This window comes from Orycteropus afer, unplaced genomic scaffold, assembly GCF_000298275.1.
Source record: "Orycteropus afer afer isolate SDZICR_OR568_19922 unplaced genomic scaffold, OryAfe1.0 scaffold00751, whole genome shotgun sequence".
Classification (NCBI taxonomy): domain Eukaryota; kingdom Metazoa; phylum Chordata; class Mammalia; order Tubulidentata; family Orycteropodidae; genus Orycteropus; species Orycteropus afer.
In genome coordinates this window covers 102,367-119,300 of record NW_006922338.1, presented here as the reverse complement: position 1 = coordinate 119,300, position 16,934 = coordinate 102,367, and the positions used below count along the sequence as shown (strand labels likewise).

Sequence of the window (16,934 nt, the reverse complement as noted above, 5' to 3'; positions counted from 1 at the left end):
CAAACACCTGCACGAAATCTTGTTTCCTGATCATGGGGTGAGTGTCTGCCTCTGATGCTGTCTGCTTGTGGCCACCAGGGTACTGGCATTTTAATTTCAGTCCTTCTGTGGGTTCAAGTCCAAGAGTCGATGGGGGTTCTCTTCATTTGACATAGGCGAACCCAAGGTTTGATTCTCTGTGATTTGGCAGCATAAGAGTTAGTGAGAAGTTAGTGTGAAGGCCCAGATATGGACCTTTCCAGTGCAGCTCAAAAGAGGCTTTTCCTTCCCTGTGGCAGCCGGTGTGCAATGGCTACAAACAGCAGCCTCCTCCATGGCATATGCAGCCTGTTGGCACATGTCAGTTGTCCTAAGGGACTTTGGAGACAGTCCTGTCCTGCTCTATCATGTCTTTGGCCTTGCTAATTTCTGCTGCCCCTAACCTAGTCTCCAGATGGGTATGTGAGGTGTCTTTGGGAAACCCCAGGGTACAGTGGCCAGCATCCACATTGGACACATCATCATGTCCATCCACACCAAACTTCAAAACTAGAAGCATGGGATCAAGGCCCTGCACAAGGGCCAAGTTCAAGTTCCCTGGGTCCCAGAAGATCCACATCTCCAGGAAGTGGGGCTTTACCAAGTTTAATGCTTATGAGTTTAAAGACATGGTGGCTGAGAAGCACCTCATCCTAGATGGTTGTGGGGTCAAATACATACCCAATCCTGGCCCCTTGGACAAGTGGCTGGCTCTGCATTCATGAAGGCCTTGATAGCACTGTCCCTTCTGGCCTGTGCCTGCCAATACATTGAACTTCCTCTTAAAAAAAAAAAAGATCTTTTAATTGTTGTCTTCTCCAATAAACATAATATTCAGGTGAAATGGAAGGCTATTACAGATATATCTACTATGGTAGTGAAGGTTGTTGTCAATTTGGCCGGACCTGGGTGAGTGGCTGGGCATCTGGATGCAGTTATTCCCCATGGTGAGACCGGCAATCGATCCCATGGTGGAATCTCCTGGAGCAGGTGAGCAGCTGCTTTAGGGCTGTGGTCTGCCTCCAGTGTGTAAGAAGCAGCTTTGAGGAAGGTCTCTAGCTTTTTGGCATGCTTGAGTACTGCATGTAGCTGAGTCATTGTTGAGCAGTCTGCCATGTTGTCTACCTATCTTGGGACTCTTAATGGACTTGAATCAATGGCCTACTGTGTGGTTTGGTCATATTGGGACTGTGGCTCTTTACTTGTTGACTTTGGGTTTGTCAGCCTCAGTAGCCAGCAGCTGCCTGAGTGAAGAAAAGCCTCCAGTTTCAGTGGGTCAGGAGCAGGAGGCAGAGCTGAAGCCCAAGGTTGAGGGGCTTTTACCCAGCCCCTAGAGCCTGGCACTTTGAACTCAGACTTGTAGCCTCCAAAACTGTGAGAGAATAAACTCCTGGTTGTTCAAGTCACCCATTGATGGTGTTTGCTGTTAGAGTGGCATGAAATAACCAAAACATCCTTTTTTATTATTCTTATTGGAAGTTTTATTTATCTGTGAAGCATTCTCTTTGTAATATTGAATTATAGCTTGACAGTATTTTAACAAACTGGTTGTAATCAAGTTAAACAGTCCAGGCTGACCAGTAAGGGATGACCGTAGGTCATCATCTACTGATAATCTCATGATGTGGCAAACTTTAAGGCCCAAATGGTGTAGATGGTATGTTTAAAAGAACAAGAGGGGGCACCAGGACCCAAGATCAGTGTAAACAAGTATAAAGCTGGGTCTTCATACTGCCATTAGTTTTTTCATAAGGCTTGGTGATTAAGGGTAATAAGGGCAAAGAAGCCTTGGAAAATTGGAAAAATCCTAGTATTTCTCTTATTCCTTATCCAGTGAAGGGAGTGCCTCTATCACTACGAAGGTCTTAGAGCTCTCTAGGTGGGAACAACATTTTCAAGAAGTTTCTTTCCTACAGAAGCAGCCATTGCATGGTGGCTGGGAAAAGCTTCCATCCAATGTGAAAATCTCCAAACTGTTACTAACATAAACTCATAACCATTAGAGCTGGTGGCTGGGTGAAATCAAGTTGTCATGCAAGCCTGGGCCCTGAAGGCAGCAGTATCTTCAAGGTGAGGTCTCCCTGAGTTAAATCTGAAACAGGCAGAACAGTGCTTGGTAACATGACCAGCAGCATCCCAAAATGCCCCCACCGATATTTAGTCAATAGCTCCATCATCTTATTTCTGCTTAAGTGGGAATTCACATGCAGTGCCTTCACTCTGGGAATTTGGAAAAATTGGCAAGTTACTAGGTCCCATCCATATCCCCAAAGTAGTTCCCTGAGAACCATTTTATTTTTCCCACATATTAATGTCTTCCGCTGGGACCAGTAGTCGATTTGCGTCAAGATGCTCAGAAGAAACTACCAGGAGAGGAACTTGCTCTCAGTAATTCAGATGGATGAGAGGGCCTTTGGTCATTATGATCATGACTTAGAATGCCTCAGATTATGGGGTGAAGACTATGTGCAGAGAACAAGCAGAACAAGAAAATGCACAATCTACAGCTGTGGAGAAGTCTCCCCACCAATGCTGTTCTAACCAAAAAACCCCAAACTCACTGCCATCAAGTCAATTCCAGCTCAGTGACCCTACAGGATAGAGTAGAACTGCCTCCTTGGGTTTCCAAGTCTGTAAATCTTTGCAGAAGTAGATTGCCTCATCTTCCTCACTGGGAGCAGCTGGTGGGTTTGAATCACCAGCCTTCTGGTTAGCAGTCAAATGTCTTAGGCAGTATGCCACCAGAGCTCCTTACTCGGGCCCCAGTGGGTTTTCTTTTTACTGTGCTGTTAATTGCATTTCTCCCATTGGGAGTTAGGTTGGTCCTCTTTTCTCAACCTTAAGGGACATTCTCCTCTATTTCTTTGAACTCTGGTATCAGGCCAGTCTCCCCATTAATCATGGGCTCCCTTGGGGGTGGGGAGGCTTTGCTATTTCAGCTGCTGTATCTGTAGCCCTAGAAAGGTGCTTGGACCCTCTTATGCACCCAGTAAATGTTTGTTTAATCTGGGGATGAATGCATCCATCACCCCCCTCTTTGTTCCAGGAGGGGATGGAGGGGTTCAGATCACACCCAACCAGGAAATGGTATCAATTCAGGTGGCCGAGCTCGGTTTTGGAGGGCCTGAGTGGGACCCAGCACTGCCCCTAGGAGAAGCTGCCAAGAAGCCAAGTGCCAGTGCCCCAGGCTCGGACCTTCTGCCCTCCAACCACCCTGGGGTCGGTGCGAAGGACCCCGTAGCCCACCCAGTGAACCCATGCCGTCGCCCCTCCCTGAGGCCCAGTGAGCACAGAGACCAGGCGGGCGTTGATGCGTTTATTGGGGTGTTCCAGGGGCCCGGGGCCGCAGCCTGCCTTCGGGGCACGGGGAGCCGCGCTCAGCGGTACTTCTCGGTCAGCACTGAGGACACGACCGACAGGAACTTGTCCCAGGCGGCGTGGGCCTCGGCCGTGAAGTCGGCGGGGAAGCGCGCGGCCACGGTCACCAGCAGGCAGTGCGACAGGAGCTGGGGGCGTGGGAGGTTCAGCGCGGGCCCGGGGGCGCCCCGACAGTCCCCGCCCCCCGCCCCGCCCCTCGCCGGCGCGCACCTTGAAGTTGACCGGGTCCACGCGCAGGATGTAGGCGTGCAGCTCGCTCAGCTTGGACAGCGCGCCCGCGATGTTGTCGATGCTCTTGACCGCGTCGCCCACGGCGGCCACCACCTTGGAGCCGTGCGCGCGCAGCTGCGCCGAGCCCGGGTGCAGGTCGAAGTGCGGGAAATAGGTCTTGGTCTGGGGGTAGCTGGTGAAGAGCCTGGCGGGGAGCAGGGGCATGAGTCAGGCTCTCGGTGCACAGCGTGCGGCGCGCCCCAAACCCAGCGGTCAAGATCAATTCTATTTAGTGCAGTGTTTGGAAAAAGCGAAACGAACGCGAGAAGGCCGTGACGCACAAAGCAGGCAGGCTCAGGTTTTTTCTGGCCGCTGCCCACCAGCGTTCCTTCCTTCATTCCTCCAACAGGTGTCTGTGGCGGCCCAGCGCTAGGCCCCGCTGGGGACTGAGGGACGCGGTCTGCACCTGTAGCATGCCCTCTCCACCTACCTAGCCCACTCCTTCTCACCACCCGTCCTGACTGAGCACCTCCTGACTGAGCCCCCTCGCTGACCCCTTCCTCCCCCACAGCCTCATCACACGCCCTGTCCCTGTCGGAACTCACCTCTCCAGGGCCTCGGTGCCGATGCTGTCTGCCTGTGTGGAGACCTTGCCCCACATGGACGTGATGATGGTCCTCTCGGCCTTGGTCAGAGACATGGCGGCGGCTGTGTGGCAGCTAGTGGAGGTCAGGACTGGCCTTGGAGGTGCTCAGCCCCCTGGGCCCCTTATATGGAGCCAAGGCCCCTGGGAGAGGGGAGGGGGCTTCGGGAGTGGGTGTCTTATCAGGTCCTGTGACTATGGGCAGTGGGGCCTGGTGGGGTGAGGGGCTATCACTCCTGCCACCCTCATTGTCCTTCAAGGAGGCGTTGGCCGCAGCTTGACCACAAGCGGAGTGAGATAGGGGCCCAGCTGCCCAGGAGGTCACCCCTGCATCTGTAGCCCAGCTCCTTATCCATTCAGAATCACAAAATGGGGGGACATGGAGAGCAGGGCCCAGCATGCACCCCCTTGGCTGGAACATGCCTCATCTGGTATCTGCACTGGGCTCGGTGGTTCCTGTGTGAGCTCCTAGTGGGCTCCTGGTCCAGGCCCGTGCCAGCCCCTCTTCATCTGGCTCTGCGTTCCTGGCTCCTTCCAAGAGAGCAACGTTCTGAGGACCCAGCGTTGAGGAGCGGTGTGCCCATGATGAGCGGGGTGTGTGGCAGGTCCACGGCTGGAGTCCAGGCACTGCAGGGCAATAGTTGGGGCATCCACAGCAGCCATTGGGAGATAAGGAGGCGAATGCTGCTTTTTCCTTTTTCAAAAAATTTAGCTTGTTTTGATTATGTTAACCCCCTTTTCTTAAAAAAAAAAAATTGTGATATATATATATAACAAAACATCTGTCATTTCAACATGATTCACATGTACAATTCCGTGACACTAATTCCACTTATTAATGAGTGCAGCCATCACCACTCCAATCCTTCCCCCGCTTCACAGAGACCCAGTGCCCATGGGCAGTGACCCCTCCTTTCCCTCCCCTCAGCCCTAGTGAGAAGTAATAAACCTTGGCATTGTACAGTCGCCAATTCCAGATCTTTCCTGTAAGTGGGATTGCACAATATTGAAGCAAACGTTTCCTTTGATTTTATCGTTAACATAGAATGGCCTTTTAAAGTGTACTGTTCTAATCATGGGAGAAGGAAGGGCTGCTTATGCACAGGGAGATAGCTCAGGGTGCAGAAGAGGATGAAGGGATGGACACTGGGAGGAGGTAACTATGGGGAGGAAGTGGGAGGGGAGCTGCTGCATTGTAAATTTTGGTCAATGGCATGAGACAAAGTATATGTGAACTGCTGTATGAAAAGTGAATTTACTCTGTAAATCTTCACCCAAATCCTAAAAAAAAAAAGTGTACTGTTCTATGAATTTAACATAAGTATAGATTCGTGTAACCACGCTCCCATCAGGACTGCCAACACTTCCCCCCAACACTCTCACATGATGCCTCATCCCCCACCCTAAACCTCTGATAACCACAGATCTGTTCTCCTTCACTACCATTTTGTCTTTTCTTTCAAGGATATCAAATAAACAGAAGCATAGAATATACAGTCTTTAATATATATATATATATATGTATGTATATTTTAAATTGTGATTTGGGTGATAGTTCACAGAGCAAAGTGGTTTTCCATTCAGTAGTCCGTGCACGTTTTCTTTCATGACACTCAGCCCCCACGGTGCTCCTCCCACTTCTCCCTGTGTCTACCATTCCCTTCCATCCTTCTTTCCTGTCGCTTTCTGGGCTTTGTCCCTGGGAGAGGAGGGGAGGGAACACTTAAAAAAAATGCATTGACCCATGTCACTTTAGTTTTGTGTATTTCACTGTACATAATCTTTTAAGATTGACTTCTTTTGGTTTAGTGCAATGCCTTTGAGATTCATCCACATTGTCGTGTGTGTCAAAGTTCATTTATTTTTGTTGCCAATCAGTGTCCCAGCCTATGTCTGGACCACCCTTGTTTGTCCATTTGCCTTTTAAAGGATATTTGGGCTGTTTCTGTTTAGGGCCATTTCAAATGAAGCTGCTATGACCATCTTGCATAGGTTCCCATTTCTCTAGGGTAACACTGTATCTAAGAGGAGGATTGCTAGGTCATGTGGTAGGTGTGTGTCTAACTTTATCAGAAACTCCCAAGCTGTTTTCCAGACAGACTGCACTGTTTTGCATTCTCACCAGCAACAAAAGGAAGCCCAAGCTGCTGCGATTTTGCCAGTTTTTATTTATTTATTTTTAGCACGTCTGTCAGCAGTTCTATCATGGTTTTCACTTTTATTTCCCTGATGTTTGGATGTCTTTTCAAGGCCTTATTTCCCACCCATATATCCTCCTCAGTGAACTATCTGTTCAAGCCTTCTGTCCATTTTAAAGTTCAGTTGTTCATTTTGTTACTGCGAAGTTTAGAGAGTTCTGTATATATTCTGAGGAGTGCTGGTGGTACAGTGATTAAAGAGCTCAGCTGCTCCCCAAAAGGTCAGTAGTTCAAACCCACCAGCTGCTCCTTGGAAGAAAGATGAGGCAGTCTGCTTCCATAAGATTCACAGCCTTGGAAACCCTATGGGACAGTTCTGGTCCATCCTACACAGTCACTATGAGTCAGTGTTGAGTTGGTGGCAGTGCAGTTGATGTTGTTTTGTAATATATTCCGGATGCAGTCCCTTATCAGGTATATGATAGGCAAGATTTCCTACCACTCTGGAGTTTGTAATTTCATCTGCTTTCCAAGGTCTGCTTTCCAAGAGCAAACCTCCCCTGGGCTGATGGCTCAAGCCCAAGCTGCTCACATCGGAGCCTGGCCTTCCACTCGCTCACGGCCTTCCTGGGCAGCTTGGGTCTGTTTCATCAGCTGGAAGGTTCTGAGGCTCTTCAAGCCTCATTTTCTGTGGTCTTCCACCTTCCTCTCTGACTGGAAGGGAGTACAGTCGCCTTAAAGCGTTGGCCCAGCTGCCTGTGGCTGGTACTGGGAGCTCATGCAGACCTTTGGAGTCTGTGCTCAGGGGCCTGGAGACAACAGTGGAGAGCAAGCTCATCTCTGAAGGAAAGAAAGCCAGAGCTGTATACCCCAGGCTGTCAGGGCTGAGCAGGCCTCCAGAACATGCAGAGGGGGACGCTGTTAATGTCGGGCTCCCGGGCTGCTGAGGCCAACCGTGGGTGAACTGGACAGGTCTGTATGTAAACCTACATCTCCATTTCTCCAGGGAAACATTGTATCCAGGCGTCGGATTGCTGGGTCATATGGTTGGTGTATGTTGTCCACTGTGGAGGGGCAGGCCTCTCCTGGGCGTCCACGGAGGGGAGAGAGGAGTCAGAGAGAGATCTAGAACAGACTAAATCCTTGCTGCTTGTGTGGCTGAGGTCCAGCGGCCTCCTGACCTGCGGTTTAACAATGCTGAAGTTCACCTCGGCCCCCACCCCCTGGAAGAGATCAGTGTGAGGGGACGCAGCACTAAGGATGCACCCCCTAAACTCAGGGCAGGGGACTCCTCTTTGGTGCATGAGCACAGTGAGCACATGGAAGAGGTCCCCAGAGGTGGTCTCCTGTGGTGCCTGAGGGCTGGGGCCTTCCTCAGCATGGGGAGTAGCCGGGCCCTCCCCAGACCCACCCCTCCCTTTGCCAGCCCGCACACCTGTGCCTCGTTCTTGGCTGGGCCTGCACACTGGCCACCCCTCCCAGCAGCCAGTTCAGGGTGTGAGTGGGACTTTGAGAAGGGCCGGCTCCTTGAGGCCTGGTCAGGGTGGGGTGTGCAGAGGAGCCCAGGGTTGAGGCTGCGTGGCTACCAGCGCCTCCTCCGAGTGGTCACACAAGGTGGCCAAAGGCCCCTTGGGGGTTGCTTCTCCCTGGGTGGGCCTACTTCCTTACCTCCCAAAGGTAAGAGGCCGGGCCACCTCGCAGGCCACAGGTCATAGACTCACCCATTGCTGCTCGGGGTTTCAGCTGAGCCTCAGTGGCATCAGGCAGGCAGGCAGGCGCTTCGGGGCTGTATTTTGATGGAACCAGAGGCCAAAGTTTCCTGCATGGGAAGTTGAGGTAACAAACGTTGCTGAATTACTCTTAGAGAAAACTGTGGTGCTTGGATGAGCCCTCTGCGTTGCCGGTATACAAACGCCCACAGGTCCTGGGGGCTGTGTGTGTGCCCAGCGCTGAGCTGGGGTCAGCCTGTTGTGTTCACTTCATTTGTGCCGGCCAGGTTGTTGGGGCTGAGGTAGGAGCAGGTCTGACGCCCCTTCTGCCCAGTGCCTGGCTGCTGGTGCCCGAATGTGGGTGAACTGCCCTCCTGGGAGCCCCTGCCAGCACTGCCTGGCCCCCCTGTCCTATCTGTCCCTTATTTACAATTCACTGCTCCCCTCCTCCTCAGGGCAGGTGCCCCAGAAGCCCGTCTGTGCTGTCTGAGGGGTGCCAGGATGCCTGCTGGGAGTGTGGCCTTGCCGCTCTGGGCTCATTCCAGCCAGAGGCCTGCCTAGGCATCCCTGGACACTTTCACTGCTGACTGGTTAAGAAGGTGCCCAGGGCCTTCCCAGGCATGTGGGGTATGGCTGTGAGGCAGTTGCCCCCAGACTGAGGCTTCAGCACTGGAAAGGAGAGAAGGAACACAGGAGAGACACACAGACAGATGTCAGGGAAGACAGGAGGACGTGGCGGGAAGCACACAGGGCCGTGAAGGTAGGCACAGGGAGGTCTCTGTGAGGTGTGTGCCAGGCATGCCCTCAGCCCAGGGCCCAAGACTCGTGGGGCTGTCTGTTTCCTGCAGGGGTAGTGATGGCTGTAGGTTCCAGGACCCCTCTCCCCAGGCTCCATGTGGGAGACAGGTCCTCAACTCCTCTTCAGCCCCAAGGCCTCCTCTCTGCCACCCTTTTCCGGCCCTTGGCCCCACAAGGTGAGGAATCCACCCGATGCCCCTTTGTTCTGGAACCTTCCAAGCCAAGTAATGTGTGAGTGTTTTCTTTTTCTTCTTCTCTTATTAAAACCTTTTTCCACTGTGAGATGTAGCGTGATCCACACTTTACAGCTTAATGAATGGTTATGATGCAGACCTCCCCAAAAGCGACCCCACTTCCATGCTTTTCAAGAACGTCGATCACCCAAATGTGCAGCCTGGGTCTTGTCCGATTTTAGCTGACATTGACGGATGCCGTCTGTCCCAAACGTGGGGCCAAACGCTCTCCCTGCTGGGTCTTTGACTCTCCCAGCCGCTCTGTGAGGGAGGATCCATTTTATTATTTTCCTTTTTTTTTTTTTTCAGATAAGGAAATAGAGACTGGGGAGGGTTATGAGACCTGTCCAAGGATCCAGCGGAGGGGGGCACCGTCTCAGACTGGGTAGGGAGGCCTTAGTGTGGTGGGAGCTGGGCTGCTGGCTTTTTGGGGCTTGAGCAAATGGGTCTGGGTTTTCCTGCCAGCGACACCAGGGCTGAGCAGGGCTCTGGGGCGCTGAGACCCACTGGCTTCTTATAGAACTTCAAGGCCAGGCGGGCTCTGAGCCCAAGCAGAGGTGCTGAGCTCAGACAGGCCTGTTGCTGAATTATTTTTAGCAAACACTATGGTACTTGGACAGCCCTCTAAATTGGAAAACACATACAAACACACACAGGGAGTGAGTGCTGCTGAACGTCTGAGGCTGTGCTCAGCCCTGAGGCTGGGGGTGGGGGCTGCAGACTCTCCCTGAGACCAGCCCCTGGGTGGGGGGTAGGTGGAGTAACCTTCGGAGCCCAATTTCATTGTTTTAGCCTTTGAGAGGGGTTACTATAGCCCCCCCGTCAGGGTGGGGAAGGGTAATCTGTGCCACATCCCACCATGTGGGCTCAGTGCATGGATTAGATTATTGTTGTCACCACCCTCGTAGCTGCTCTCCATGGTGGGTACCAGGTGCAGCTGAGAGGGTGCGGGTGGTAGCTGGTCCCCCAGATAGCCGGCTGAGAGCCCCACCCGGCCCTCCCTCTGGCAGATGGTGGAGGCCCTATCTCAGCTAACCAGGTGGCAGGACTGATACGGCTCAGTCAGTCCAAGTAGCCTCCAGCCAGGACTCAGGCTGGGAGGGAGAGCCTGGGAGCTTTGTTTCCAAACCTCCTCTTACCTTGAGAAAGCAGGCCAGAAAACTGTTACAGAGGGCACAGCCGCTGGCTTAAAATGTGGGCTTAGAGGTTTGGGGCTAAAGCATAGAAGGGTGTGAGACACACCCGAGGGCAGCAGAGCTCGGCCTGGGCACGCCAAGCCACTGCCACTTACACTTCCCTCCCCTCCCCGTCCCATGTCCAGACACCCGGAGACGCCTTGTGGGGAAACCACAGGGACCTCTATCATCACTACCTGTTGCCCCAGGCATCCAGGTCCCGGCTTCATCCGTGGAGACCCCTCCCCACTGCTCTGGGCCCTGCTCTGCCCCTCGTTTCTATCCCAGAGATTCTCCTGTGAAGTGTGGGCAGCTTTTGTTTACACATCAATCAGAACACACAAGATTAGGAAATGCTTGGAAAACCTGCAACAGAGACCACCCAAGTTGTCCAAAAACACAGGGTGACTACCCACGTCATCAAAAGGGGACACAGGCTCAGGGGGGATTTGGCTGTGGAGACAAAGCGTAATCCAGGACCGTGGCTCTGATATTTGTTGACAAGGAAAATGGAGAACCAGCCAGCTGTGTGTCTCCAAAGGATGGGCTGCCGCTGGGATCTGGGTCTTGGGTCACAGCCTTAGATAGGAGGTTTCAGGTTCCAACACCGCTTCTTGCCCCATCTGTCCTACCTAAAGCTGCCGGAAAGGCTTTGGGGCTGTCAACAGAGCTACAGGAAAGCAGGAAAGCCTAATGGACCCCTCAGACAAAAGCAGCCAACCTTCTCGGCCAAGATGACTGAGAAGACCGTTCCTGCGTGAGATGACGCCCACCCAGAAACAGAAGCACTCTCCCTTCAATCCTCTGGATTTTGAGGTTCTGATCTGCCTGGAGAGCACCAGTCTGCACAGGTATCCTTGCACGGAGGCCTGTCATGATCCTTGGTGACTGGAGGGAACTCGAAAACCTCTTAGACCTGGGCCCCCCTTCACCTGTGCAGATGCCCTCAGACGTGGCTGGGTGTCTGTGTCAACCTCCTTCAAACATTCTGTCCATACGGGGTGTTGACTTGCCACCGGCTTGGTCTGACAGAGATTTAAGCTTCTTAGTGCTTTGTAGTTTGTATATTTTTGTATCAATAAAGCTGTTCTTTATAATAATAATAATGGCAAACAACCATAGAAAACCAGGTCAGGAGAACAGGAAGGCAATTTCCAGACACTGGCCAGCCATCAGATGACAGAATTCCCCACCTCAGCAGTAAACAAAGGCATGCAAGATAGAATGAGATACCTCTTCCTTGCAACAATTATTGCATAATTTAAAATGAAAGCAATGCCTTTCAGCCAAATGGAGTGCAATGAATCCATTGACAATGCCTAGGACATTCCAAATGCATGTCCCCTTTGCCCTGATGATTTCAACCCAGGAAAAAAAATATGCATTTGTGACAGTGTTAACACAAAACAGTCACTTCAGCAGTGAGAATGCGTGCCCCTTAGTCAAGTGATTGCAGTCTGATGTTTTTGAAGTGCTTGGCAAAGATTTGGAGATACTCACAGGAGGCTGTTGGAGACTGGTACCTTTTTTCACTCCTGGAGCAGGCAGGGTGATTTTTTATATATTGTTTATTTTTATTTTAACAGCTTTATTGATATCATTAGAAAACCATACAATTCAGCTGTTTAAAATGTACAATTCAATGGTTTTCAGTATATTCATGGAGTTGTACAAACATCACCACAATCTAAATTTCTAACATTTTCATCAACGTCCCCCAAAGCCCATACCCACTAGCACTCAGTCCTCGTTTTCCCAGCCTGAGGCCACACTACCCTGCTTTTGTTTCCAAGGATTTGCTTGTTCCGCACATTTCATATAAATGGAGTAATAGAGCACGCGGCCCTTGAGGATGGATGGCTTCCTCAACTTAGCATAATGTTTTCAAGGCTCACCCATATTGCAGCATGTGTCAAGGGCTCGTTGCTTTTTATGACTGAATGATATTTGATTGTATAAATGGACCACATTTTGAAATCAGGTGATAGACATCAACATTGCCTGCACTTTTTGTCTTTCACGAATAACGCTGCTGTGAACATCCCCTTACAGGCTCTCGTGTGCATTGTTTCATGTCCTTGTAACAGACTGAAACTGCTGGGTCATACAGTAGGTAACTCTTGGCTGGACCTTTTGAGGAACTGCCAGGCTGTTTCGCCAGGCGCTGACCATTTCACACATCCACCAGCAGTGGATGACAGTCCCTATTCCTCCCCATCCTCACCATCACTTGTTATTCTATTATTTTTAGTATCTTAGAGAAACTTTAGTGTAAACTAATTTAACCTTTTTGATTGTCATAAGCACATGTGCCCCAGAGTACCTGCCATTTCAATATTCTTCATGTGTATCATTCAGTGATGTCAGGTGCAATCACCTCCACTGATAGGCAAAGGTCTGTGTGTGCTTGCCTAGTCTGCGTATTTCATATACATGGGATCATACAGTATCGGCCTCTGTGACTGACTTACTTTACCCAGCACAGTATTTTCAAGGTTCGTTGATGCTGTAGCATGTATCAGGATTTCATTTCTCTTTGTGGACAGTGGTATTTCATCTGTTGATGGACATTAGGGTTGTTTCCATTGGGGGCTATTGTGAATTGTGCTTAATTGGTGTACAATGATTTGTGTTCCTGCTTTGAGTCCTTTGGGGTATATATCTAGAAGTGGAGTTGCTGGATCTTGTGAAAATTCTGGGTTTAGCTTTTCGAGGAAGTGGCAAACCATTTCCCCAGCTGCTGTGCCATTTACAATCCCTGCCACAATGGGTGAGTGTTTGGATTTCTCCATACCCACACCAACACCTGTTGTTATTTGTATTTTTTAAATCATGACCATAATGGGCATGCAGTGACATTCTGTCTCTTCGATTATAGTCATCCTAGTGGGTGGTTTTGATTCGCATTTCCCTGATAACTAATAATATGTATGTATTTGCCATTTTTATATTTCCTTTGGAGAAATGTCTACTCAAGTCCTTTGCTCACTTTTTCATTGATTGTCTTTTTAGTGAGTTGTAAGAGTTTTTACAGCTGGATTTGGGATAAAAGTCCCTCATCAGGTATAAGATTTGTAACCACCCCCTCCTGATTCTGTGGACTGTCTTTTCACTTCCTTGATGATGTCATTTGAACACAAAAATTTGTAATTTGTGTAAGTCCAATTTAACTATGTTTTCTCTAGTCTCCTGTGCATTTAGTGCTAAGAAACCATTGTCTAATCAAATGTTCCAAAGATTTATTCTTAAAATAATATTTTATTGTGTCTTCAGTGAAAGTTTACTCAGTAAATTAGGTTCCCATTTAACAATTCCTATACAGATTGTTCAGTGACATTGGTTACCTTTTCATAGTGTGTCAGCATTCTCGTTTTTTCTGTCTTAGTTGTTCTTGCTTCCCTGCTGCCCTGCCCTTACCTTCTTACCTTTGCTTTAAAGTAAATGCTGACCATTTGGTCTCATGGAGATGATTTTTTAAGGAGCACAGCACTCATGAGGCATGTTGTTTGTCTGAGGAGCCAATGTGTTACTCAGCTGAAAGGTGACCTCCAGCAGTGCTTTCAGTTCAAAGTTTAAAGGGCATCTCAGGGTGATAGTCTTGGAGTGCCTCTAGTCTCAATGGCTCAACTAAGGCTGCATTAAAAACAGTAACTTGAATTTTCCTTGCATTTTTCTCCTGTTCTATCAGGGCCCCACTGTTGTGTCCCTGATCAGAATGGTGGTAGTGGTAGTCCGGCCCCATCCAGTTCTTCTGGTCTCAGGGTAGGTGAAGCAGTGGTTCAGGCAGGCTATCAGTCCTCTAGACTATTTTTCTTTTCTTTGAGTCCTTGGTTTCCTTCTTTGTCTTTTGCTGCAGACAAGAAGAGACCAATAGTTGTATCTCAGATGGCCCCTTGCAAGCTTTTAAGGCCCCAAATGCTACATGAAACTAGGATATAGAACTTCATGAATTACATTATGCCAATTGACAGAGTTCTCCCATGAGACTATGGTCCTAAGCCTTCCAACCCAGTAAACCAATCCCAGGAGATATTTATGTCTAATAGGTATCCATAACTATGCTCCTATGTTCTTTGCTACATATATGAATATACATGCAGCACACACATACATGTATATAAAGATGCCTAGAGATATACCTGCTGAGCAGATAATCTGAGAATCCAAGAAGCTGGACTATATGAAGAAGAAGGAGGCATCAGGACTGGAGGAAGATTCATTAACAACCTGCGAAATGCAGATGACACAACTTGCTGCCTGAAAGAGAAGAGGACATGAAGCACTTACTGATGAAGATCAAAGACTATAGTCTTCAGTATGGACTACGCCTCAACATAAAGAAAACGACCACAAATGGACCAACAAGCATTATCATGATAAATGCAGAAAAGTCTGAAGTTGTCAAGGATTTTATTTGGACCCACAATTAATGCCTATGGAAGTAGCAGTCAAGAAATGAAATGATGTACTGCATTGGGCAAATCTTTGGGGGGAAAAATAAACACAACTCTTAAAGTGTTAAAAAGGAAAGATGTCACTTTGAGGACTAAGGTGCACTTGACCCAAACCATGGTATTTTCAGTTGCCTCATATGTGTGCAAAAGCTGGACAGTGAATAAGGAAGACCAACGAAGCACTGATGCCTTGGAATTGTGGCGCTGAGAAAGAATGCTGAATACACCATGGACTCAGAACAGTGAACCAACCTGCCTTGGAGGAAGTACAGCTAGAACGCTCCTTAGAAGACAGGATTATGGGACCGTATCTCACCCGCCTTGGACATGTTATCAGGAGGGACCAGTCCCTGAGAAGAACAGCGTGCTTGGTAGGTCAGCAAAACAGAGGGACACCCTGCACAAGAACTGACAGGCTACAATGATGGGCTCAAACAAAGCAACGGCTGGGAGGCCGGCGTGGGACTGGGCAGTGCTTCATTCTGTTGCACATGGGGTCACTATGAGTCAGAACACACTCAACACACCTAACAGCAACAGATACACCAGGAGCCCTGGTGGTGCAGTGGTTAAAGCACTCAGCTGCCAACGAAAAGGTCAGTGGTTTGACCCTTACCAGCTGTTCTTTAGAAGAAAGATGTGGTAGTCTGCTTCTATAAAGATTAACCATAAAAACCAAACGTACTGCTGTCAGGTCAGATCCGACTCACAGCGACCCATCCTTGGGTTTCCGAGGTGTTATCTCTACGGAAATAGATTGCCCAACCTTCCTTCCGAGGAGTGGCTGGTGGGTTTGAACCACCAGCCTTCTGGTTAGCAGTCAGATGCCTTAGGCACTACGTCACCAGAGCTCCCCAGCCTCAGAAGCCCTGTGAGACAGTTCTATCAGGTCACTCAGAATTGACTTGATGGCAGTAGGTTTCACAGAAACACCTATGCACACACAGACACATACATGTACCTACATATACACACATATGCATACATACCTACCTCTGTAACCACACACATTTTTTGGTTGTTTATCACTGCAAAATTATGTATGCCATAAACAAAAAACAAACCCACTGCCATTGAATCGACTTCATCTCAGAGACCCGTTAGGCCAACAGATCCGCCCCCACAGGATTTCCAAGGCCGTGTATCTGTACAGAAGCCGACTGCCTTATCTTTCTCCCAGGGAGTGGCTCGTGGGTTCAAGTCATCAACCTTTTGGTTAGCAGCCCAATGCCTTAATCACTGGGGCCCTAGAGTTGCAAAGATAAATAATGTGAATTTATACACCTTTCGGCATTTACCAACTGACTTTGTTTACCTTGGTCAAGCTGTGCACACCTCACTCACATTCCCTGTTGCCTTTCCCGTTACTATAAATACAGGGCCTACTCTCTAGAGAGGAGCCCTGGTGGTTCTGTGGTGAAGACATCGGGCTGCTAACCAGAAGGTCGGCGGTTCAAATCCAGCAGCCACTCTGTGGGATAAAGATGAGGCAGCCTGCCTTGGTAAAGCATCAGCCTCGGAAACCCTGTGGGGTCGCTACGAGTTGGCATGGACTCCTGGGCAGTGGGTCTTTAATCTAGAAGACTGTCGCCCTCTCATCCTCGTAACCACAAGCGGACGATGGTCTGTCTGTATTGAAGACTGGTACTTCACAGTCTTAGCTCTTATACTTAGGGCAGTGATACTTCGAATCGATATTTTTTACTTTCATGTGAAGAACTTTCTGCCCAAAGCAACTGTTACAGGGTTACTTTTGTAGGTGAAGAAGACCACACTTAGAGAAAACCTGCCTTGAACTTGGAGCACTTTCTCTAATGCACTCGCGGCGTCCCCACACCCCACAGCTTCAGAGAGCGCCGCCTGCCCGCCGGCAGAGGAAGTCCCGCGCCTGCGCACAGTCACCGCGCCCACTTGCTTCCCTCTAGCGCAGGCCGGATCAGCGCGGCGTGCGGGCGCTCGGCGGAAGTCTCGCGAGCGCGGCGGGAGGCACTTCCAGCGCCTGCGCAGGCAGCTTGTCAGTCCGGGGGCTGTTCCGGGGCTGCCTGGGACGTGCGCCTGGGGCGGGCCCGCCCCCGGCTGCGGTCCCCTCAGGGTTCCCCTTCCCCGCGGCCCCGCTCGTCCCCGTCAGGCTTCGGCCCGTCCTCGGGACTACTTGGTGGTGGTGTGACTGGGGCTGTC

The 16,934-nt window shown here is 50.0% G+C and overlaps 1 protein-coding gene, 1 non-coding gene and 1 pseudogene across 2 annotated transcripts; 2 read left to right on the top strand and 1 right to left on the bottom strand.

Moving 5' to 3' along the window:
- Window positions 1–241: 241 nt before the first annotated feature.
- Window positions 242–371, top strand: LOC122151815. The gene has a single exon (XR_006164280.1). It is a non-coding gene; the product is annotated as a small nucleolar RNA SNORA70 (small nucleolar RNA).
- Window positions 372–3,395: 3,024 nt separating this feature from the next.
- LOC103211488 (hemoglobin subunit zeta-like) lies at window positions 3,396–4,306 on the bottom strand. The gene is made up of 3 exons (XM_007957439.2): window positions 4,212–4,306; window positions 3,607–3,811; window positions 3,396–3,524 (listed from the first exon to the last, which is right to left on the bottom strand). The coding sequence occupies exons 1-3, from the start codon at window positions 4,304–4,306 to the stop codon at window positions 3,396–3,398; spliced, it is 429 nt and encodes a 142-aa protein (XP_007955630.1).
- A 3,005-nt stretch (window positions 4,307–7,311) lies between these two features.
- LOC122151813 lies at window positions 7,312–16,923 on the top strand (annotated as a pseudogene).
- The last annotated feature ends 11 nt before the right edge of the window (window positions 16,924–16,934 follow it).

Coding starts and splice junctions, on each gene's coding strand:
- LOC103211488 (XM_007957439.2), bottom strand. CDS start 4,306: ATGTCTCTGACCAAGGCCGAGAGGACCATCATCACGTCCATGTGGGGC. Junction 3,812..4,211: donor GGCACCGAGGCCCTGGAGAG/GTGAGTTCCGAC, acceptor GCTCCCCGCCAG/GCTCTTCACCAGCTACCCCC. Junction 3,525..3,606: donor TGGACCCGGTCAACTTCAAG/GTGCGCGCCGGC, acceptor CCACGCCCCCAG/CTCCTGTCGCACTGCCTGCT.